This window comes from Nerophis lumbriciformis, linkage group LG20, assembly GCF_033978685.3.
Source record: "Nerophis lumbriciformis linkage group LG20, RoL_Nlum_v2.1, whole genome shotgun sequence".
Classification (NCBI taxonomy): Eukaryota; Metazoa; Chordata; class Actinopteri; order Syngnathiformes; family Syngnathidae; genus Nerophis; species Nerophis lumbriciformis.
This window is the reverse complement of record NC_084567.2, coordinates 14,041,646-14,067,754: the sequence shown is the minus strand read 5'-3', so window position 1 is coordinate 14,067,754 and position 26,109 is coordinate 14,041,646. Positions and strand designations below refer to the sequence as shown.

The 26,109-nt window shown below is 34.9% G+C and overlaps 2 protein-coding genes across 4 annotated transcripts in view; one reads left to right on the top strand and one right to left on the bottom strand.

Moving 5' to 3' along the window:
* nelfb (negative elongation factor complex member B) overlaps positions 1–292 on the bottom strand; it is a 44,404-nt gene extending 44,112 nt beyond the window's left edge. Inside the window, exon 1 of the mRNA XM_061980490.2 lies at positions 51–292. Within this exon, the coding sequence (XP_061836474.1) occupies positions 51–164 (114 nt within the window). The 5' untranslated portion in view covers positions 165–292. The remainder of the gene's footprint in view (positions 1–50) is intronic.
* A 3,368-nt stretch (positions 293–3,660) lies between these two features.
* fkbp15b (FKBP prolyl isomerase family member 15b) overlaps positions 3,661–26,109 on the top strand; it is a 62,276-nt gene continuing 39,827 nt past the window's right edge. The window contains exons 1-10 of one of the 3 annotated variants that reach the window (XM_061980486.1): positions 3,661–3,755; positions 3,842–3,892; positions 7,381–7,467; positions 8,277–8,386; positions 8,460–8,565; positions 8,625–8,694; positions 10,718–10,792; positions 12,904–13,002; positions 16,674–16,823; positions 20,609–20,677. In XM_061980486.1, coding sequence (XP_061836470.1) covers positions 3,843–3,892; positions 7,381–7,467; positions 8,277–8,386; positions 8,460–8,565; positions 8,625–8,694; positions 10,718–10,792; positions 12,904–13,002; positions 16,674–16,823; positions 20,609–20,677 — 816 coding nt within the window. In that variant the 5' untranslated portion in view covers positions 3,661–3,755; position 3,842. Of the gene's footprint in view, positions 3,893–7,380; positions 7,468–8,276; positions 8,387–8,459; positions 8,566–8,624; positions 8,695–10,717; positions 10,793–12,903; positions 13,003–16,673; positions 16,824–20,608; positions 20,678–26,109 lie in introns of all 3 variants that reach the window. The other 2 variants (XM_061980487.1, XM_061980488.1) reach the window with 2 other exon arrangements.

The window sequence follows — 26,109 nt, the reverse complement described above, 5'->3', positions numbered from 1 at the left end:
AGTTTTGTGCAGCACTTTGCCAAACATGACGCAGTGTGAAGCATGAATACCTGAAACTGGTCGATAGCTTTGAGTGGCTCAGTGCAGTTGGTGAGAGTCTCTTTGAGGTCCTCGCCGTTAGATATCCCAAGCTCAGGAAGCCCGCCGAACAATTTGCTCTCCATTTATTAATCTGCTTTAAAACCCCCCCAAAGAAACACAAAAGAGAAGACACTTTTTTTTAGCAAACCAGTATTTCCCACCTCAATGCACACTTTCTTCTTCTTTTTTGTCTCCTTCGTATGTTAGGACTCAAAAGGCGCGTACTGCCACCTACTGTATGGGAGAATGTAACATGGACTACGAAAAACCTACTTTACTCGAGCTTTTTTATTTCATTAAAATAAGTACATTCTATTATGATGTGTGCTCAACCTATCACTTAATAGTTTGTGTTAAAATGTTACAATATATTACACAAAATAAAGCTTCTTGTTTTTTGTCCTTATTTTTCCCCCCAGTAAATACATTTATTGTTTTCCTCAAAACTGTAATATTATCTGCTCCTTTGTAAAACATTTTTTTTGTTTTGTTTTTTATTTTATAAACCTTTATTTATAAATTGCAACATTTCCAAACAATTGAGAAATAATAATAATCAAAATAAGTACAAAAACAGTACAAAAACAGTACAAAACAGCGCCAGAGGGTTGTAAACTCAATAAAGTAACTAAAATAGAATGCAAGATATTTAAAAAATAAAAATAAAAATAAAAATATATATATACTGTATATATATATATATATAATATATATATACATATATAAATATATATATATAAATACATACATATATATATATTTTTGTATTTTATTTGCATTTTTTTGCATTCTATTTTAGTTACTAAATATAAATATATATATATACATATATATATACATATATGTATAAATATATATATATATATATATATATATATATATATATATATGTATATACATATATATATATATATATATATATATATATATATATATATATATATATATACATATATATATACATATATATATATATATATTTTTTTTTTTTTAATGTTTTTTTGTATTTGTTTTTTTTTTCATTCTATTTTAGTTACTTTATTGAGTTTACAACCCTCTGGCGCTGTTTTGTACTGTTTTTGTACTTATTTTGATTATTATTATTTCTCAATTGTTTGTAAATGTAGCAATTTATAAATAATTTATAATAAATATAAATATATATATACATATATATATATACATACATATATGTATATATATATATATATATATATATATATATATACATACATATATGTATCTATATATATATATATATATATATATATATATATATATATATATATATACATACATATATATATATATATATATATATATATATATATATATATATATATATATATATATATATATATATATATATATATATATATATATATATATATATATATATATATATATATATATATATATATATATATATATATATATATGTAACTAAGTGCAAAGCCATAGGCTTACACAAGTTCGTTTTCACAGCTTTACTCGCTCAAATGTCATCACATCCTGTGTCCCACACAATTGAGTTCCCTCACATTGGTTCCGGTACCGACACAAAAGTCGATGTTATAGAGTGGAACCAAGATTTCCTCCATTGGATTAATGACTTCAAATTAATATAAAAATCTTGGATAGCAATTAAAAAATGAAAAAGTACTCAAACTGTTATTTTTTTATTGGAGAACGTTCACTTATTTTAAATAAGCCCTTTTTAATTTAGTTTAGTTATATATATCCCCCCCCCCAAGTATACAGAATTTACTTTAATCTCATCTGCATTGCCCTTTATAATTACTTTTACCGTATTTAACAGTTTTTGTTAGTATGAAAATTGTGTGAATTTGATTTATATATAATGTTAATTGCTGATTGAATTATATTGGAAGTGCTTCAATGTGTTTGTATATGCATGTTCTTTGTTCAATTTTTTTTTAATTGTTCCGGTACCGTCATGTGACCTGAGTAACTAATAGATGACGTATTACATGAAATAGTTTATACGTAAAAGTTGATTTCAGAAAGTAACACCCAAATTCTCCTATGAAATTAATGATTTCAAATTAATAAAAAAATATTGGGAAAATAGTAAAAAATAGAGAGAAAAAAATTAAATTATTGGCTGCATTGTAAAAATGTAAGTTTTTGTTGATAAACCCAATGTTTTTGTAGTTTTTTGTTTTTTTCTAGATGTTAGGATTGTCTCTTATTTTGCTTTATTTGACGTTTTTTTTGTTTGGGGGTCTGTTGATTGCTCAGCCTGGAGGATGTCGGTAATGTTGAGATACCTATCGTCAATGTGTGCTGTATTTGTGTTTAATTGTTCGATAAAAAAGAAAGAAAAAAAACCTTATTGCTTTCAAATATTCCGTAACAGCTTGTGTGTGCAATATCCAGGTGTTGGTAGTGCTGACAACTGCTGTAAATACGGACAATAATAATAATTTAAGTACGGAAGAAAACCTTTAAGTTATTATTTGGTATTTTTATAAACGACTGTAACTTAGAAATGTTTGTCAACATTATTATGCTCCAAGCAATTTTTTCTACATAAATGTCGATTTATGAAAGTAAGGCCTACATTTTCTAATTGGCTTATTGGTTTACAATTAGCCCTGCGATGAGGTGGCGACTTGTCCAGGGTGTACACCGCCTTCCGCCCGATTGTAGCTGAGATAGGCTCCAGCGCCCCCCGCGACTCCGAAGGGAATAAGCGGTAGAAAATGGATGGATGGATGGATTATCAGTCAAATCTTGGAGGATGATTAAGAGTACAAAAGCCCTTAAATTTATATATTTGTTAAAAACATTTAAAGTGATTTAGGTAGCTCTTTTTGTCTTTTGTTTTTGTTTTTCATATTTTTTATTATTATTATTATTATTATTATTATTTATTAATATTTAATACTCTATCTGTATTTGCTTTTGTTTTCTTTCCTTGGTGTTGAAAGTGTCTTGAATTTTGTGTAAATTATAAATGCAAAAAACAACAACAACAACAACAACAAAACTGCTGTAAATACAGAAGAAAAAAATAGTTTAAGGACTGAAGACAACCCTTAAGTTGTTCATTAGATTTCATTTTCTGGGCAAGCTCTCTTTGTTGTATTTTTTATTGGTTTCTTTTTATTCATGTAAAGTTCTCCATTTATTCTTATTTGGTCTTGTATTAATATAGTTTATAATATTGTATGTTGATGATGTATCCATTGATCGGTTTTTTTTTTCAGCGCATACATTTATAATTCACTCACTGGGACCGTAGATGTTATTTCACTAAAACTGCCCTCATATATTTGTTGTAACATTTTTCATCACAGAAATGAACATCTTCAATATTAATGTTTCTCAAAGGGGTAGTATTTGAATATAAAACATCCTGAGTCACCATAGATTTTAAGGAGAGAGGTATTGCTTTGGTGATCTTTTGAAACAACATTGATACTTTTCATAAACAATTTTCATACGATGTATCTATCCATTGATCTTTGCTCTGGAATTTGTCGAAAGTGCCATTTTCAAAACATGCAGTAATAATCGAAAAACCTTAGGACGGCACAGCCTCGTCTCTTCCGCCATCTAGCGGTAGTTCTGACAAGTTGCATCTGAATCAGGTGGGAAGTCAGCTGACGTCCACACAACCAGGAAGAACAACTCAACCCTTCCACCAAGTAAAACTGTATAATAACTAGTCCGATCACTACAGGATCTTTTTTTATTTTTTTTTATTTGATTCCACTTGGCTTTTAACTCATAGTATGTTTGCTGGAGACGATGAAGATGGAGATTTCTTGTTACCGTCAGGCGGGTGAGTATTATGAATGTTAGCCATCGAGCTCAGCTAGCTAGCTAGCATGTGTTTAGCCTGTTTACAAGACACAATAAAACACGATTTAGTTCATTCGAGTTCATTTGCGTCCCGAAGCACACTCGTTGGAGTCCATGTATCTGCAACACTAACTCAGTATCATTGGACACATAAGATACTATAACTTGGGGGGCCTCCAAAGTGTGGCCCCGGGGCCATTTTGGTACACAGCTTTTTTTTTTTACTGACCCTTGTAGCAAAACAACTTTTCTTCGGATTTATGAAGCTGCGTTTGAAATACAAATGTATATATTAGATTGTTATATGTTACTATCCCTGCACTGTGTGTGTGTGTGTGTGTGTGTGTGTGTGTTTTTGTATTTCCACCTTTTTATAAATATATATATAAATATATATATATAATATGCCACAACAAACACATTATATATATATATATATATATATATATATATATATATATATATATATATATATATATATATATATATATATATATATATAGGTGATAAAGTTAAATGTGTTTGTTGTGGTGTATTATTGATCATGTCAGGTGATAAAGTTAAATGTGTTTGTTGTGGTGTATTATTGATCATGTCAGGTGATAAAGTTAAATGTGTTTGTTGTGGTGTATTATTGCTCATGTCAGGTGATTAAGTTAAATGTGTTTGTTGCGGTGTATTATTGATCATGTCAGGTGATAAAGTTAAATGTGTATTATTGATCATGTCAGGTGATAAAGTTAAATGTGTATTATTGATCATGTCAGGTGATACAGTTAAATGTGTATGTTGCGGTGTATGATTGATCATGTCAGGTGATAAAGTTAAATATGTTTGTTGTAGTGTATTATTGATCATCTCAGGTGATAAAGTTAAATGTGTTTGTTGCGGTGTATTATTGATCATGTCAGGTGATAAAGTTAAATGTGTTTGTTGTGGTGTATTATTGATCATCTCAGGTGATAAAGTTAAATGTGTTTGTTGCGGTGTATTATTGATCATGTCAGGTGATAAAGTTAAATGTGTTTGTTGTGGTGTATTATTGATCATGTCAGGTGATAAAGTTAAATGTGTTTGTTGTGGTGTATTATTGATCATGTCAGATGATAAAGTTAAATGTGTTTGTTGTAGTGTATTATTGATCATCTCAGGTGATGAAGTTAAATGTGTTTGTTGTGGTGTATTATTGATCATGTCAGGTGATAAAGTTAAATGTGTTTGTTGTAGTGTATTATTGATAATCTCAGGTGTTGAAGTTAAATGTGTTTGTTGCGGTGTATTATTGATCATGTCAGGTGATAGAGTTAAATGTGTTTGTTGTAGTGTATTATTGATCATCTCAGGTGATGAAGTTAAATGTGTTTGTTGTGGTGTATTATTGATCATGTCAGGTGATAAAGTTAAATGTGTTTGTTGTGGTGTATTATTGATCATGTCAGGTGATAAAGTTAAATGTGTTTGTTGTGGTGTATTATTGATCATGTCAGGTGATAAAGTTAAATGTGTTTGTTGTGGTATATTATTGATCATGTCAGATGATAAAGTTAAATGTGTTTGTTGTAGTGTATTATTGATCATTTCAGGTGATGAAGTTAAATGTGTTTGTTGTGGTGTATTATTGATCATGTCAGGTGATAAAGTTAAATGTGTTTGTTGTAGTGTATTATTGATAATCTCAGGTGTTGAAGTTAAATGTGTTTGTTGCGGTGTATTATTGATCATGTCAGGTGATGAAGTTAAATGTGTTTGTTGTGGTGTATTATTGATCATGTCAGGTGATAAAGTTAAATGTGTTTGTTGTGGTGTATTAATGATCATGTCAGGTGATAAAGTTAAATGTGTTTGTTGTGGTGTATTATTGATCATGTCAGGTGATAAAGTTAAATGTGTTTGTTGCGGTGTATTATTGATCATGTCCGGTGATAAAGTTAAATGTATTTGTTGTGGTGTATTATTGATCATATCAGGTGATAAAGTTAAATGTGTTTGTTGGGGTGTATTATTGATCATGTCAGGTGATCATGTCAGGCTCCAGCGCCCCCCGCGACCCCAAAAGGGAATAAGCGGTAGAAAATGGATGGATGTTTGTTGTGGTGTATTATTGATCATGTCAGGTGATAAAGTTAAATGTGTATTATTGATCATGTCAGATGATACAGTTAAATGTGTATGTTGCGGTGTATGATTAATCATGTCAGGTGATAGAGTTAAATGTGTTTGTTGTGGTGTATTATTGATCATGTCAGGTGATAAAGTTAAATATGTTTGTTGTAGTGTATTATTGATCATCTCAGGTGATAAAGTTAAATGTGTTTGTTGCGGTGTATTATTGATCATGTCAGGTGATAAAGTTAAATGTGTTTGTTGTGGTGTATTATTGATCATGTCAGGTGATAAAGTTAAATGTGTTTGTTGTGGTATATTATTGATCATGTCAGATGATAAAGTTAAATGTGTTTGTTGTAGTGTATTATTGATCATCTCAGGTGATGAAGTTAAATGTGTTTGTTGTGGTGTATTATTGATCATGTCAGGTGATAAAGTTAAATGTGTTTGTTGCGGTGTATTATTGATCATGTCAGGTGATAAAGTTAAATGTGTTTGTTGTGGTGTATTATTGATCATGTCAGGTGATAAAGTTAAATGTGTTTGTTGTGGTATATTATTGATCATGTCAGATGATTAAGTTAAATGTGTTTGTTGTAGTGTATTATTGATCATCTCAGGTGATGAAGTTAAATGTGTTTGTTGTGGTGTATTATTGATCATGTCAGGTGATAAAGTTAAATGTGTTTGTTGTAGTGTATTATTGATAATCTCAGGTGTTGAAGTTAAATGTGTTTGTTGCGGTGTATTATTGATTATGTCAGGTGATAGAGTTAAATGTGTTTGTTGTAGTGTATTATTGATCATCTCAGGTGATGAAGTTAAATGTGTTTGTTGTGGTGTATTATTGATCATGTCAGGTGATAAAGTTAAATGTGTTTGTTGTGGTGTATTATTGATCATGTCAGGTGATACAGTTAAATGTGTTTGTTGTGGTGTATTATTGATCATGTCAGGTGATAAAGTTAAATGTGTTTGTTGCGGTGTATTATTGATCATGTCCGGTGATAAAGTTAAATGTATTTGTTGTGGTGTATTATTGATCATATCAGGTGATAAAGTTAAATGTGTTTGTTGGGGTGTATTATTGATCATATCAGGTGATAAAGTTAAATGTGTTTGTTGGGGTGTATTATTGATCATGTCAGGTGATCATGTCAGGCTCCAGCGACCCCAAAAGGGAATAAGCGGTAGAAAATGGATGGATGTTTGTTGTGGTGTATTATTGATCATGTCAGGTGATAAAGTTAAATGTGTTTGTTGTAGTGTATTATTGATCATGTCAGGTGATAAAGCTAAATGTGTTTTTTGTGGTGTATTATTGATCATGTCAGGTGATAAAGTTACATGTGTTTGTTGTAGTGCCAAGCTGGCCTCCTTGTTTGGCCTGGACCAAGACCAGGACCAAGACCAAGGGAAGGAGTCCTTCCAGTACACGGCACCCAAACAGTATTATTGATCATGTCAGATGATTAAGTTAAATGTGTTTGTTGTAGTGTATTATTGATCATCTCAGGTGATGAAGTTAAATGTGTTTGTTGTGGTGTATTATTGATCATGTCAGGTGATAAAGTTAAATGTGTTTGTTGTAGTGTATTATTGATAATCTCAGGTGTTGAAGTTAAATGTGTTTGTTGCGGTGTATTATTGATTATGTCAGGTGATAGAGTTAAATGTGTTTGTTGTAGTGTATTATTGATCATCTCAGGTGATGAAGTTAAATGTGTTTGTTGTGGTGTATTATTGATCATGTCAGGTGATAAAGTTAAATGTGTTTGTTGTGGTGTATTATTGATCATGTCAGGTGATAAAGTTAAATGTGTTTGTTGTGGTGTATTATTGATCATGTCAGGTGATAAAGTTAAATGTGTTTGTTGCGGTGTATTATTGATCATGTCCGGTGATAAAGTTAAATGTATTTGTTGTGGTGTATTATTGATCATATCAGGTGATAAAGTTAAATGTGTTTGTTGGGGTGTATTATTGATCATATCAGGTGATAAAGTTAAATGTGTTTGTTGGGGTGTATTATTGATCATGTCAGGTGATCATGTCAGGCTCCAGCGACCCCAAAAGGGAATAAGCGGTAGAAAATGGATGGATGTTTGTTGTGGTGTATTATTGATCATGTCAGGTGATGAAGTTAAATGTGTTTGTTGTAGTGTATTATTGATCATGTCAGGTGATAAAGCTAAATGTGTTTTTTGTGGTGTATTATTGATCATGTCAGGTGATAAAGTTACATGTGTTTGTTGTAGTGCCAAGCTGGCCTCCTTGTTTGGCCTGGACCAAGACCAGGACCAAGACCAAGGGAAGGAGTCCTTCCAGTACACGGCACCCAAACAGCCCAGGAAGAGCTCCCATGCAGGTGAGAGCAGGTGTTGCTGCTGAGCACACCTGCAAGTCCACCTGCTCGCTGAAGCTTTCATCTTGTTCCACAGCGTCCGCCCTCCAGACAGCCGCCTCATTCTCACCTGGAGTCTCACCTGGAGTCTCACCTGGAGTCCCCGCAGTCTTATTGGCCACGGCGGTCCAGGCCTTTCGATAGTGAGTAGCTGGACTTCACCCTTTGTCCGCTCACACCAACCTGAAATGTCCTCCTGCAGCATCAATGGACAATATGTGAAGCAGGGCAAGCTGGGGGCCGCCGTCTTGGGCCAGCATGCAACCAAGGAGGTGGGAATACTAATATTGATTTATTGATAATAATACTAATATTGATTTATTGATATGAATAATAATAATACAAATATTGATTTATTGATATGAATAAGAATACTAATATTTATTTATTGGTAATAATAAGAATACTAATATTGATTTATTGATATGAAATAAGAATACTAATATTGATTTAATGATAATAATAGGAATACTAGTATTGATTAATTGATATGAATAGGAATACTAATATTAAGGTATTGATAATAATAGTAATAATACTAATATTGATTTATTGATAATAGGAATACTAATATTGATTTATCGATATATAATAGGAATATTAAGATTGATTAATTGATGATAATATAAAGAATACTAATATTGATTAATTGATATTAGGAATACTAATATTGATTTATTGATATGAATAGGAATAATAATATTGGTTTATTTGTATTAATAATAAGAATACTAATATTGATTTATTGATATGAATAAGAATACTAATATTGATTTATTTATATTAATAGGAATATTAATATTGCTTTATTGTTAATAATAGGAATATTAATATTGATTTATTGATATAAATAGGGATGATTATATTGATTTATTGATTGTTATGATAATAATAATACTAATATTGATTTATTGATAATAGGAATACTAATATTGATTTATCGATATAATAGGAATATTAAGAATGATTTATTGATAATGATATAAATAATACTAATATTGATTAATTGATATTAGGAATACTAATGTTGATTTATTGATATGAATAGGAATAATAATATTGGTGTATTGGTATTAATAATAAGAATACTAATATTGGTTTATTGATATGAATAAGAATACTAATATTGATGTATTTATATTAATAGGAATATTAATATTGCTTTATTGTTAATAATAGGAATATTAATATTGATTTATTGATATAAATAGGGATAATAATATTGATGTATTGATATTAATAGGATTATAATATTGTTTTATTGTTAATATAAAGAATACTAGTATTGATTAATTGATATTAGGAATGCTAATATTGATTTATTGATATTAATAGGAATACTAATATTGGTTTATTTATAATAATTATAATACTAATATTTATTTATTGATATTAATAGGAATACTAATATTGATATATTGATATTAATAAGAATACTAATATTGATTAATTTATATTAATATGAATACTAATTGATTTATTGATATTAATAGGAATGCTAATATTGATTTATTGATAATAATAATACAAATATTTATTTATGATATTAATAAGAATACTAATATTGATATGTTGATATTAACAAGAATACTACTATTGATATGTTGATATTAATAATAATATTGATATTAATAAGACTATTAATATTGATATATTGATGATATTAATAAGAATACTAGTATTAATATATTGATATAATAAGAATACTAATGTTCACGTATTGATATGAATAGGAATACTATGATTGATATATTGATATTAATAAGAATACTACTATTGACATATTCATACTGATATTAATGATACTAATATTGATATATTTATATTTATACTGATATTAATGATACTTATATTGATATTGATACTGATATTAAAAGGCAATGCTAATATTGATATTGATAATGATAATATTGATATTGATACTGATAATAATACTAATGTTGATATAATCATATTGATACTGATATTAGTAATACAAATATTGATGCTGATATTAATAATACTAATGTTGATGTAATGATATTGATACTGATATTAGTAATATAAATATTGATATAGCTACTGATATTAATAATACTAATGTTGATATAATGATATTGATACTGATATTAATAAGCATACTGATATTGATACTGATATTAATAATACTAATACTGACAATGATATTGATGCTGATATAAAAATACTATTATTGACATCATGATATTGAAAGTGATATTAATAATACTAATATTGATATAGTTGATAGTGATAATAAGAATCTTATTGTAACGTTGCCTCTCTTTGTGTGACCAGTACAAGCTGCTTCTATACGTCAGCCAGCAGAAACAAGTTGCTGCTGCCAAGATCCACGTTGGCTTCGTCTTCACGGTGAGACCTTCAAATTGTAGTCCGCACATCTGACAGTGCATTTAAGATGGAGCAAACTGACAACACAGCGGTCAACCATTCATCCCTAACTCCATATCCTGTTGTTTCCATGATTACTGTCATGAGTGTAACTACCAACATTCATCCATCCCCAGAAGAAGGTCAAACAAGTTGCATAGAAGCTACAAAACCCAAAACCAGTGAAGTTGTCACGTTGTGTAAATGGTAAATCAAAACAGAATACAATGATTTGAAAAATTATTTTAAACTTATATTCAATTGAATAGACTGCAAAGACAAGATACTTAACGTTCGAAGTGGTAAACTTTATTTTTTGCAAATATTAGCTCATTTGGAATTTGATGCCTGCAACATGTTTCAAAAAAGCTGGCACGAGTGGCAAAAAAGAATGAGAGGAATGAAGATGAGGAATGCTCATCAAACTTATTTGGAACATCCTACAGGTGAAAAGGCTAATTGGGAACAGGTGGGTGCCATGATTGGGTATAAAAGCAGCTTCCATGAAATGCTCAATCATTCACAAACAAGGATGGGGCGAGGGTCACCACTTTGTCAACAAATGCTTGAGCAAATTGTCCAACAGTTTAAGAACAACATTTCTCAACAAGCTATTGCAAGGAATTTAGGGATTTCACCATCACGGTCCATAATATCATCAAAGGTTTCAGAGAATCTGGAGAAATCACTGCACGTAAGCGGCAATGCCCTTGACCTTCGATCCCTCACTGCATCAACAAGCGACATCAGTGTGTAAAGGATATTGCCACATGGGCTCAGGAACACTTCAGAAAACCACTGTCAGTAACTACAGTGTGTGGCTACATCTGTAAGTGCAAGTTAAAACTCTATTATGCAAAGTCAGAAACGCTTCGCTGGGTGCTCATCTAAGATGGACTGATGCAAAGTGGAAAAGTGTTCTGTGGTCTGATGAGTCCACATTTCAAATTGTTTTTTGAAACTGTGGACGTCGTGTCCTCCGGGCCAAAGAGCAAAATAACCATCTGGACTGTTCTAGACGCAAAGTTCAAAAACCAGCATCTGTGATGGTATGGGGGTATATTAGTGCCCACAGCATGGGTAACTTATACATCTGTGAAGCCATCATTAATGCTGAAATGTACATACAGGTTTTGGAGCAACATTTGTTGCCATCCAAGCAACGTTATCATGGACGCCCCTGCTTATTTCAGCAAGACAATGCCAAGCCACATTCTGCACGTGTTACAATAGAGTGGCTTCGTAGTAAAAGAGTGCGGGTACTAGACTGGCCTGCCTGTAGTCCAAACCTGTCTCCCATTGAAAATATGTGGCGCATTATGAAGCCTAAAATACCACAACGGAGACCCCAGACTGTTGAACAATTTAAGCTGTACATCAAGCAAGAATGGGAAATAATTCCACTTCAAAAATGTGTCTCCTCAGTTCCCAAACGTTTACTGAGTGTTGTTAAAAGGAAATGCCATGTAACACAGTGGTAAAAATGCCCCTGTGCCAACTTTTTTGCAATGTGTTGTTTCCATTACGGTAATTCTAAGTTAATTATTATTTGCAAAAAAAATGAAGTTTACCAGTTGGAACATTAAATATCTTGTCTTTGCAGTCTATTCAATTGAATATAAGTTGAAAAGGATTTGCATTGTACTCTGTTTTTATTTACCATTTACACAACGTGCCAACTTCACCGGTTTTGGGATTTGTAAAAGGAAAATAGAAGGCAGAAACATGTCAATAGAAGTTGATTAGAGTTGAAAACAAGGTAAAATAGAGTGGGAAAATGTAAATCCATTGTAAATGTAGTAAAGATGTAGTGGAAGATCCACTCATCGATCTTGTACTATTGACTCGGGATGGAACTTTAGCCTGCAACGTGTGATTGATATCATCAGGGACCCCTCAACTCCTTTTCAAGGAGTTAAAACTACTTTGTTATTGAGCAAGACTCGGACATTCAAGTAGTTGTACTCATTTCTTCCTGATTGTATTTTAATGTGTGTTGGATCCATTCGAATGTGTATTTAAAGGCGCAGACTTCTGATCTACGTGACAACGACTAGGAGCTCACACATCTTATGATCACTTTTCCACTGCAGGTGCAGTCCAACAACTACTGCACGTTTTATGACGACCAGCGGCAGAACTGGTCCCTGATGTTTGAGTCGGAGGAATCTTCTTCAGACTTCTGTCGAGAGGTACGTCACACACCAAGTCTGAAATGCATCTTATATTGTTATTTTCTTGGTCTTTTACTCGTCTTATTTACACGGCAGCACATCCTTTTAGAGGGGCTCAGTTTGAGTCCAGGAAAAAAAACCTCAAGCAATATAAGCACACATGAGCACATATTACGATTAAAAAAAAACTTGAGACATGCAACAGGCATACTTTGAAACATATGTAAAAATAAAATGTAAATAATACATTAATAGGTGAATAAAAATGCAAGATTGAGAGAATAATAGTAATATTAATAATTAAGATAGAAAACAACACAATAAAATAATAATAAATAGATGATCAGTAAAAAGAGAAAAAAGCTACATGTTGTAAAAGACACAAAATGTACTTGTATTCAGTCAGGATATATATATATATATATATATATATATATATATATATATATATATATATATATATATATATATATATATATACAGTCGCGATCAAAAGTTTACATACACTTGTAAACTGTTGTCTTGAGTTTCCAATAATTTATACAACTTTTATTTATTTGTGATAGAGTGATTGGAGCACATACTTGTTGGTCACAAAAAACATTCATGAAGTTTGGTTCTTTTATGAATTTATTATGGGTCTACTGAAAATATGGGCAAATCTGCTGGGTCAAAAGTATACATACAGCAATGTTAATATTTGGTTACATGTCCCTTGGCAAGTTTCACTGCAATAAGGCGCTTTTGGTAGCCATCCACAAGCTTCTGGCAAGCTTCTGGTTGAAGTTTTGACCACTCCTATTGACAAAATTGGTGCAGTTAAGCTACATTTGTTGGTTTTCTGACATGAACTTGTTTCTTCAGCATTGTCCACATGTTTAAGTCAGGACTTTGGGAAGGCCATTCTAAAACCTTAATTCTAGCCTGATTTAGCCATTCCTTTACCACTTTTGACCTGTGTTTGGGGTCATTGTCCTGACCGCAGGACAATGACCAGAAAGTCTTATCTTTGGCCATGTGATGTCAGATGAAACAAAAATTGAGCTGTTTGGCTACAGTACCCAGCAATATGTTTGGAGGAGAAAAAGTGAGGGCTTTAATCCCAGGAACACCATGCCTAGCGTCAAGCATGGTGGTGGTAGTATTATGCTCTCGGCCTGTTTTGCTGCCAATGGAACTGGTGCATTACAGAGAGTAAATGGGACAATGAAAAAGGAGGATTACCTCCAAATTCTTCAGGACAACCTAAAATCATCAGCCCGGAGGTTGGGTCTTGGGCGCAGTTATGGTAAATGGGTTATACTTGTATAGTGCTTTTCTACCTTCAAGGTACTCAGTGCGCTTTGACACTATTTCCACATTCACCCATTCACACACTGATGGCGGGAGCTGCCATGCAAGGCGCTAACCACAACCCATCAGGAGCAAGGTTGAAGTGTCTTGCTCAAGGACACAACGGACGTGACTAGGTTGGGAGAAGCTGGGGATCGAACCAGGAACCCTCTGGTTGCTGGCACGGGCACTCTCCCAGTTGGGTGTTCCAACAGGACAATGACCCCAAATACACGTCATAACTGGTAAAAGAATAGCTAAATCAGGCTAGAATTAAGGTTTTAGAATGGCCTTCCCAAAGTCCTGACTTAAACGTGTGGACAATGCTGAATTTTGTGGTCAAAAATTCAACCGGAATCTTGCCAGAAGCTTGTGGATGGCTACCAAAAGCGCCTTATTGCAGAGAAACTTGCCAAGGGACATGTAACCAAATATTAACATTGCTGTATGTATACTTTTGACCCAGCAGATTTGGTCACATTTTCAGTAGACCCATAATAAATTCATAAAAGAACCAAACTTCATGAATGTTTTTTGTGACCAACAAGTATGTACTCCAATCACTCCATCACAAAAAAATAAGCGTTGTAGAAATTATTGGAAACTCAAGACAGCCATGACATTATGTTCTTTACAAGTGTATGTAACATACTTTTTAGCGGGAGCTTGTTACTTGCAGCGAAAGAGTGTCATCTCCCCTGCTGGGCTTCATGTTATACATGCCGCAATAACTTGCTTGTGCATTCAAATTAAGGTTGTCACTTGTTCCTTGACCATATTATTACTTTCCTGCCAACAAACTTCTTGCTCTTCTTAGCGGAATAATGTTGCTTCTTGTTGTGTGCCTCTCTGTTCAGGAAACCAGGGGGAGGGGGAACTCTTTGGATACTTTTAGGGGCAAAAAGTACGTCCGAGCAAGAGAGAAAACTCACATCTTTTATTTGTTTAAAGTAGCAGTAGAGTGTAAAAACAATTTGACTTGAAATGCTTAAATGTGTTTCATTGTATCCATTATCCGCAAAGTATATGAAAATACTGTCTAAGTATCACAAAATGCCATAAAATGCCATTTTGAATATTCCGCATTGAACACCTTCAGTAATTTCCGTAGATTCTATGTCAGTGTAGTAACACTTCTGCACTCTGACCATATTATTAGAGCAGTCATACTGGAAATATGCAAACATTGTAAAAGGATGTGCTATTCATCATTCCCAATCCTTATATAAGACAAGAACACATATGTTTTTCTTTTTTATGCATTCTAAATGGTAAATAAATACTTAACAATTGAGTCAACAGATGGAAGGTCCTCTCGTTATACTCTCTAAAAACATCCAGAAAGTGCCAACAATACTCCATTTACATGTCGTGACCTGAAAATAAACCAAATATGAGTGATATTGTTATTATAAGCGCTAACCTGTACTGACTATTTTAGCGGCACATTGATAGCAGTGAGCTAATGCTAGCTTACGCTGCTATTGTTGACACACTGAGCCGGCGGCTGCTTCTGCTTGGTGTCAAACTTGCTAAAAGTCAATTATAGATTATAATTCATGCATGTTTCACCTGCTAGTAGACAAATGTGACCATGGACCGACAGGCTGGTTCACTTTCACATTCCCCGAGATGGCCAAAAAGACGCTAGTTGCAGCAACTTTTTTTAACCCTTCGTGAGGATTGTGATTAATTCTTCATCTAAACGGAATTATGCGAGCGTCCCGTCAGTAGACATCCCAGCGAGAGTGAAAATATTACAGTAAGTGTTTCTTTTATTATGGCTAGTTTGTATGTTTAGCACCTAGCAATGATGCTAATGCTATAGTGTCACAATAAAGCTACAGCTGTTTAGCACTCGGCTTCTAAAACTTATTGCTCATCCTCTTTGTGTTCGGGCTCAAAATATAAGGTTCTGGATCGTAATTTTTCCCTGAGTAATCGTTGTTGTCTCTCACAAAGTCTGCTTGATTAGCATTGTTGTTGATGGGGAAGGGATCTGTGGTTCCTCCTCTACATCTCTGTGAGATTGATTATATTGATCATATCTATTTACTCGCAAACTATGGACGTCTTTTGGTGTCATAAATCATATATATATATATATATATATATATATATATATATATATATATATACATATATATATATATATATATATATATATATATATATGATAATAGTTCAATATAGAGGCAACTTGTTTTGTCACTCTACTGATATTTTGATCATTAGCGACCAAAAAATAGAATGAATCGATGGATAAAATCGAATAGAATCGAATCGATCGACAGAATCGATACATTGCGCAGGTCTAGCTGTCACTATGACGGATGTCCTTGTCTTTCCTGTATTAGGTGTGTTTGGCGAAGGCAAACAGCTGCAACAGTTTAGACGGCGTCGTGTCTCAGGACCTGAGACTTGGGGAAGGCCAAGCAGTGGAACACGGAGACTCTGTGGAGGTGTCCTACAGAGAATGGATCCTGCAAAACCACACCATTGGACAGGTTACATGTCATTCCATTAGACGTACAGTATGCCTCCAAAGAAGGTCATTATTTGTAATTAGGCCTGTCAAACCATTAATCGCATTGTCTGTACTTTTGTAATTAATCACGATTAATCACATTTAGATAGAAGTTTTTTTCTGTACCTTAGTTTTTTAATACTATCAACATGGAATATTTGTTTTTTGTGGATTTTGAGCTGTGAGTACCACAAAATAGTTTACACCACGGGTCTCGGACTCAATTGACCTGGGGGGCGGCTAGTAGCCGAGTCGGGGTGAGGCTGGTCAGAGACACTTCCGCTTGCTTACAGGAAGTTGCTCTTTGTGGTGTCCAATGTTGTACCGATCTATAGGACTTGGGACAAACACCAATTAACAAACGACACACCTGTTTCTTAGCTGCCACAATTTTCTAAAATCACTGAAAAGCTATTTATTAACATATTAGACAAATTAATAAACAAAAGTGGAACACTTGCGGAGAACCGATACAGATACAGAGTCAACATTGATGCAGTTTATGGAAATAACAGAGAAATAACCAACACAATAGATGTTAAACAATGTGCAGCTGCAGTGTTTATGGATCAAACTAAAGCATTTGACACAATTAATCATAACATCTTAACTAATAATATAGAATAATTTCAAATTTGGTAATTTCCCAACTATTATTCTACAACACAAATACAGCGTTGAAACAACATGCTTTTTGACAACGTTTATTCAATGTTGGGTTGTGATGTTGATTTGACCATTGAAATTTGGTCATTTCCCAAACAATATTCTACAACACAAATACAACGTTGAAACAACATGCATTTTAACGTTTAGTCAATGTCAGGTTGTGACGTTGATTTGACCATTGAAATTTGGTAATTTCCCAACCAATATTCTGCAACACAAATACAACGTTGAAACAACATACTTTTTGACAATGTTTAATCAATGTCAGGTTGTGACAATTTGGCATTGAATTTTGGTAATTTCCCAACCAATATTCTACAACACAAATACAACGTTGAAACAACATGCTTTTTGACAACGTTTATTCAATGTTGGGTTGTGACGTTGATTTGATCATTCATATTTGGTAATTTCACCAATATTACAACTCAAATACAACGTTGAAAAAACATGCATTTTAACAACGTTTATTCAATGTCAGGTTGTGACGTTGATTTGACATTGAAATGTGGTCATATCCCAACCAATATTCTACAACAGAAATACAACGTTGAAACGACATGCTTTTTTATGACGTTTATTCAAGGTCAGGTTGTGACGTTGAATTGACCATTGAAATTTGGTCATTTTTCAACCAATATTCTACAACACAAATACAACGTTGAAACAACATGCTTTTTAGTAACGTTAAATCAATGTCAGGTTCTGACATTGATTTGACTATTGAAATTTGATAATTTCCCAACCAATATTCTACAACACAAATACAATGTTGAAACAACATGCTTTTTGACAACGTTTAATCAATGTCGACTTATGACGTTAATTTGACCATTGAAATTTGGTAATTTCCCAACCAATATTCTACAACACAAATACAGCGTTGAAACAACATGCATTTTAACGTTTATTCAATGTCAGGTTGTGACGTTGATTTGACCATTGAAATTTGGTAATTTCTCAACCAATATTCTGCAACACAAATACAACGTTGAAACAACATACTTTTTGACAATGTTTAATCAATGTCAGGTTGTGACAATTTGACATTGAATTTTGGTAATTTCCCAACCAATATTCTACAACACAAATACAACGTTGAAACAACATGCTTTTTGACAACGTTTATTCAATGTTGGGTTGTGACGTTGATTTGATCATTCAAATTTGGTAATTTCATCAATATTACAACTCAAATACAACGTTGAAAAAACATGCATTTTAACAACATTTATTCAATGTCAGGTTGTGACGTTGATTTGACATTGAAATTTGGTCATATCCCAACCAATATTCTACAACAGAAATACAACGTTGAAACGACATGCTTTTTTATGACGTTTATTCAAGGTCAGGTTGTGACGTTGAATTGACCATTGCAATTTGGTCATTTTTCAACCAATATTCTACAACACAAATACAACATTGAAACAACATGCTTTTTAATAACCTTTAATCAATGTCAGGTTCTGATGTTGATTTGACTATTGAAATTTGATAATTTCCCAACCAATATTCCACAACACAAATACAATGTTGAAACAACATGCTTTTTGACAACGTTTAATCAATGTCGACTTGTGACGTTAATTTGACCATTGAAATTTGGTCATTTCCCAACCAATATTCTACAACACAAATACAGCATTGAAACAACATGCTTTTTGACAACGTTTATTCAATGTTTGGTTGTGACGTTGATTTGACCATTGAAATTTGGTCATCTTTCAACCAATATTTTACAACACAAATACAACATTGAAACAACATGCTTTTTAATAACCTTTAATCAATGTCAGGTTCTGATGTTGATTTGACTATTGAAATTTGATAATTTCCCAACCAATATTCTACAACACAAATACAGCGTTGAAACAACATACTTTTTGACAATGTTTATTCAATGTCAGGTTGTGACGTTGATTTGACTGTTGAAATTTGGTCATCTCCCAACCGATATTCTACAACACAAATACAGCATTGAAACAACATGCTTTTTGACAACGTTTATTCAATGTTTGGTTGTGACGTTGATTTGACCATTGAAATTTGGTCATCTTTCAACCAATATTTTACAACACAAATAGAACGTTGAAACAACATACTTTTTGACAATGTTTAATCATTGTCAGGTTGTGATGTTTTGACATAGAATTTTGGTCATTTCCCAACCAATATTCTACAACACAAATACAACGTTGAAACAACATGCTTTTTGACTCCGTTCATTCAATGTCAGATTGTGACGTTGATTTGACCATTGAAATGTGGTCATTTCCCAACCAGCAACGTGGATCTAACGTTGGACATCAACGTTATCTCATTTTACAAATACAACTATTTTGCAACGTTGTTTGGAAGTCCGTTTTTAAGGACATGTACTTTCAATCAACGTTGTATCAATGTCTTGTGCCTGCTGGGTTGTTGCTTGACAGTACCGTATTTACAATGTATAAAAATGACAATTGACTAATTTAGAGTTACATTACCTTTTATACCTGCTGTATCAAATTTGATGCACACGTTGTCAAATCAGTTTTGTTATAAAATATATTATGAAATAATCTCACATACCAACAGAATAACTGTTCATACTGATGTGTCAGTAAAAAAATACTTTTCCTTTTTTATCCCTTTCAAATTTGGCAAAGTTTAATTTAAAAAATCTCTTGTTTCTTCTTTGTGGCAATCTTGACTCGGCTCGTGGCCGTCAAAATTTGCGTTAGCTTGTTAGCGCGTAAACCTTGACAGCCCTATTCTTAACGTCTTATAAGGGCCAGGACAAATCCCTAGCGCAGGTGGGAGTGCACAGAAAGCACAGGACCGGTTGGCAAAGCTAACATGCAAGCGTCCACGCCAAAGTCGTACTAAAAAATAAAAGCGTGGGACTGGAAGTAAGCTCTGAACATGGGATAACACAAGACCAAACGGTCAAGCAGGGCGTGACATGCGGAGGAGCGGTTGCAATACGGTCAGCGCGGCTACGCTGCATGTTAGCACGACTCCCTCGCATGTGTGCAGTGCAGAGGAGCGATCACATGACCGTGTGACCACAGATGTACACTAGGAGAAACACTGACATCCTTTCCTTTTTAGATGGTTGACTCCAATCAAGACAGCCAAAAGTTGTTACGGCTGAAAATTGGAGCTGGAAAAGTAATTCAGGTAAGATAAAAGTATTTATTTTGAACAATAACTTTGGAGATATATCATGATATTCAACTTGATGTTGTTGTTTTGTCTAGTGTTGCATGTATTATTCAACTGAAGCTGATCTGATGTGAACAACGGTTGTCCCGATCCGATATTATTTAATATCCCCTATGTGATACGTGCTTGCATGTAAAATGTGTGATATCATGTGCGACAGAAGCGGTCCTGCAGCTTGTTTACTTGTGTGTGAAATCATGTGCGATACAAGCAGTCCTGCAGCGTGTTTACTTGGGTGTGATATGATGTGCAATACACGCATTCATGCAGTGTTTACTTGTGTGTGATATCATGTGCAATACACGCATTCCTGCATAGTGTTTACTTGTGTGTGATATCATGTGCGATACAAGCAGTCCTGCAGCTTGTTTACTTGTGTGTGATATCATGTGCGATACAAGCAGTCCTGCAGCATGTTTACTTGTGTGTGATATCATGTGCGATACAAGCGATCCTGCAGCTTGTTTATTTGTGTGTGATATCATGTGCGATACAAGCAGTCCTGCAGAATGTTTACTTGTGTGTGATATCATGTGCAATACAAGCAGTCCTGCAGCTTGTTTACTTGTGTGTGTGATATCATGTGCGACACAAGCAGTCCTGCAGCGTGTTTATTGGTGTGTGATATCATGTGCGATACAAGCAGTCCTGCAGCGTGTTTATTGGTGTGTGATATCATGTGCGATACAATCAATCTTGCAGAGGGTAAACTTGTTTGTGATATCATGTGCGATATAAGCAGTCCTGCAGCATGTTTACTTGTGTGTGATATCATGTGCAACACACACATTCCTGCAGTGTTTACAAACCCCGTTTCCATATGAGTTGGGAAATTGTGTTAGATGTAAATATAAACGGAAAACAATAATTTGCAAACCATTTTCAACCCATATTCAGTTGAATATGCTACAAAGACAACATATTTGATGTTCAAACTGATAAACATTTTTTTTTTTGCAAATAATAATTCACTTTAGAATTTGATGCCAGCAACACGTGACAACGAAGTTGGGAAAGGTGGCAATAAATACTGATAAAGTTGAGGAATGCTCATCAAACACTTATTTGAAACATCCCACAGGTGAACAGGCAAATTTGGAACAGGTGGGTGCCATGATTGGGTATAAAAGCAGCTTACATGAAATGCTCAGTCATTCACAAAAAAGGATGGGGCGAGGGTCACCACTTTGTCAACAAATGCATGAGCAAATTGTTGAACAGTTTAAGAAAAATCTTTCTCAACCAGCTATTGCAAGGAATTTAGGGATTTCACCATCTACGGTCCGTAAAATCATCAAAGGGTTCAGAGAATCTGGAGAAATCACTGCACGTAAGCAGCTAAGCCCCTGACCTTCGATCCCTCAGGCTGTACTGCATCAACAAGCGACATCAGTGTGTAAAGGATATCACCATATGGGCTCAGAAACACTTCAGAAACCCACTGTCAGCAACTACAGTTGGTCGCTACATCTGTAGGTGCAAGTTAAAACTCTCCTATGCAAGGCGAAAACCGTTTGTCAACAACACCCAGAAACGCCGTCGGCTTCGCTGGGCCTGAGCTCATCTAAGATGGACTGATACAAAGTGGAAAAGTGTTCTGTGGTCTGACGAGTCCACATTTCAAATTGTTTTTGGAAACTGTGGACGTCGTGTCCTCCGGACCAAAGAGGAAAAGAACCATCCGGATTGTTATAGGCGCATAGTTGAAAAGCCAGCATCTGGAATGGTTTGGGGGTGTATTAGTGCCCAAGACATGGGTAACTTACACATCTGTGAAGGCGCTATTAATGCTGAAAGATACATACAGTTTTTGGAGCAACGTATAATGCCATCCAAGCAACGTTACCATGGACGCCCCTGCTTATTTCAGCAAGACAATGCCAAGCCACGTGTTACATCAACGTGGCTTCCTAGTAAAAGAGTGAGGGTACTAGACTGGCCTGCCTGTAGTCCAGACCTGTCTCCCATTGAAAATGTGTGGCGCATTATGAAGCCTAAAATACCACAACGGAGACCCCCGGACTGTTGAACAACTTAAGCTGTACATCAAGCAAGAATGGAAAATAATTCCACCTGAGAAGCTTAAAAAATGTGTCTCCTCAGTTCCCAAACGTTTACTGAGGGTTGTTAAAAGGAAAGGCCATGTAACACAGTGGTGAACATGCCCTTTCCCAACTACTTTGGCACATGTTGCAGCCATGAAATTCTAAGTTAATTATTATTTGCAAAAAAAATAATAAAGTTTATGAGTTTGAACATCAAATATCTTGTCTTTGTAGTGCATTCAATTGAATATGGGTTGAAAATTTATATTTACATCTAACACAATTTCCCAACTCATATGGAAACGGGGTTTGTACTTGTGTGTGATATCATGTGCAATACACGCATTCCTGCATAGTGTTTACTTGTGTGTGATATCATGTGCGATACAAGCGGTCCTGCCGCGTGTTTTCTTGTGTTTGATATCATGTGCGATACAAGCAGAGTGTTTACCTGTACAAAGTTGGACAGACAGTTAACTTCTTAAATGTCCTCCAATAAACACACAATTCTTTCTATTTTACTAAAGTCATTTACAAAAGGTAAACAAGGTAGTCTATAGGCTACTAGGAGCTAGCAGCTACACAACAGCTAAGCACACAAAAGCATATAGGTAACAATCATTCAACAATAAAACAGCACATTTGTCAATATAAACAAGTATTAATTATAGTTGCATATTACTTACACATACAAAAATCTCCAAGGCATATTAGAAAGCAGTGTTGGGTTAGTTACTGAAAACCAGTAACTAGTTACAGTTACTATTTATTTTATTTCAAAAGTAACTCAGTTACTAACTCAGTTACTTATACCAAAAAGTAATGCGTAACTTTTTTTTTTTTCTTTTTTTTTTTTTTTTTAGAAGCTCCCATTAATGCTCTTTTAGCCTTCATTTCAGTACTGTTATTGCACTGGCGAATAATACAATCTGTTGATCAACTTGACATGCATTTGCATCACTGAACTCTGCTAAGTAATGTGTTCTACATACAACACACAAAGACAAAGATATGTTTCAAAGGGCCAATTTATTTCAGGCCAGAACAAATTGACAAAACTATTTTAAATAGCTGCAACATAACATACATAAGTAACAAACAGCATAATAACAGCATAGCTGTAAAGCAAGAAAGGCACACACTACATACTAGAGATGCGCGGATAGGCAATTATTTCATCCGCAACCGCATCACAGAAGTCGTCAACCATCCGCCATCCACCCGATCTAACATTTAATCAAACCGCATCCGCCCGCACCCGCCCGTTGTTATATATCTAATATAGACGATGCAAGGCATTAGTGAGGTTATAAAGCTTTTGCCTGTTAAAGAAAGGAGACTGATCCAATGCAGCAGAGACATTCGCGTGCCACGCTGTCACGGCCCAGACGCACACCAGTTCGCAATCATCTGGGAGCCGCGCTGAGCGCACCTCCAGGCGCGTGGAGGTGCGATGTCCCTTGCACCCGCGGCGGCTCCCCCCGGGCTCGCGCCCGAGGCTTCAGCGCGCACCGCGGCGGCCATCCTACTCGTCGCGGCAGGTAAGCTGCGCGGGCGGAGCGCGCGGAGTGACCCCTGTTACGCGCCCCCGGCAACGGGGGTGGCTGGCAGGTAAGCTGCGCGTGCGAAGCGCGCGGAGTGACCCCTGTTACGAGCCCCCGGCCACGGGGGTGGCGGGCAGGTAAGCTGCTTACCTGCTGCGCGTGACGCCGGCCGCGGCGAAGGCGGACGAGGTGGGGTGTCGGTGCGGTGACCCTGGACGTGCGTCGGGCCCTTCTCGCGGATCACCTCAGCTACGGCTCCCGGTGGGGCCCTCTCGGGGGAAGGGGCCTCGGTCCCGGACCCCGGCGAGGCTTCCCTTCTCCGCTCCGTAAAAGTCTCCATCTCTTTTTTTTTTTCTTCTTCTGTTGTGGCATATGCTGCAGGTGCCTGCTCGTTTTTCGTATGTGGGTAACAACATTTAACTATGTATATATATTTCCGAATTGGTTTAACTGCAACCCGCCTGAATCTATTTAAAATCTTTTTTTTTTTTATTTCAACCGCCCGACCCGACCCGCGGATAAAATCTAATTTTTTTTTATTTCAACCGCCCGAACCGCGGATAATCCGCGGACTCCGCGGTTGTGTCCGCAAACCGCGCATCTCTACTACATACACAAAGCCTAACCAGGCATTTTCTTCCTCAAGTAATTCTGACACAAAATCATGTCTGAAGCCCAGAACACTCTACACATTTCCCCAGTTTTAGTTTAGAGTGAAGGAAAGATTGGCCTGGCCCACTAGCATCCCTCTTTATGTTTGTGAACTTTATAGTCTATACATTTAGAGTGATGTGATAATCAAACACTCTAGAAGTCTAGAATGAAAGAGTATATAAGAGAATTGACAGCAACGTTCCCTCTAAGGAGCGCGCCTGTGCAATTGCGCACTGCTCAAGCATCCTCTGCGCACGGCAAATCTATGCCACGCACAAAATCAAATAAAAAAATAAGCGCATAACAATTTTCGACACGACACGGACACGACAGAGAAAACAGTTTTCGTCATCATTGTTCAAATATTGTAACGTCTGTCGAGACGCTTTGAGGACATGAATTCCATCGATCACTTTACTGAGCAAAACTCTTTATTGTCGGCCATAAACACATCACCAAAACATTAGTAAAAAAATGATATCTAGCAAAAGTGTTCATTTTCTGCAGTACAAACCAGACCAAAAGCAACTTTGTTATATCAACAGCAGCCGCTCGCTCTTTCTCACTTGCGCCAACACATGCACATATGGCACTTAGCCAGTGATGCGTTTACAGCCACACAAAAAGTCGGACAACTCCAACACCACACATAAAGTGTAATTCCAGGTCGTTACTCTATGATTTACCAATCAAATGTGTGCTTATTCTAGTGTCATTTATTAGGAATCTTAATTTATAAATATTAATCATTAAATGCTGTTAGTATATTAAATAAATACTAATACAAATATATTTTTTACAAACAGGAAGTTGCAGGAATGTACACATGATCCCCTGCTTACATCTCATTGCGCAACATGTGAATGTTTTAATGGGAATTAAATGCAATGTCTGAAAGGGGTACAAATTATTTCCAAAGCAGGACCTCCACCCAGACAAACAATACAAGTACACAGTTCATGAAAAACAATATTTTTTGTTATTGTCATTGTAAGTGGGCCTAAACACTTATATTAGAAATGGAAATGACTGCTGTCATTTGATTATAATAATAAGAGAATGTTGTCTGTCTATCTGTGTTGGCCCTGCGATGAGGTGGGGACTTGTCCAGGTGTACCCCGCCTTCCGCCCGAATGCAGCTGAG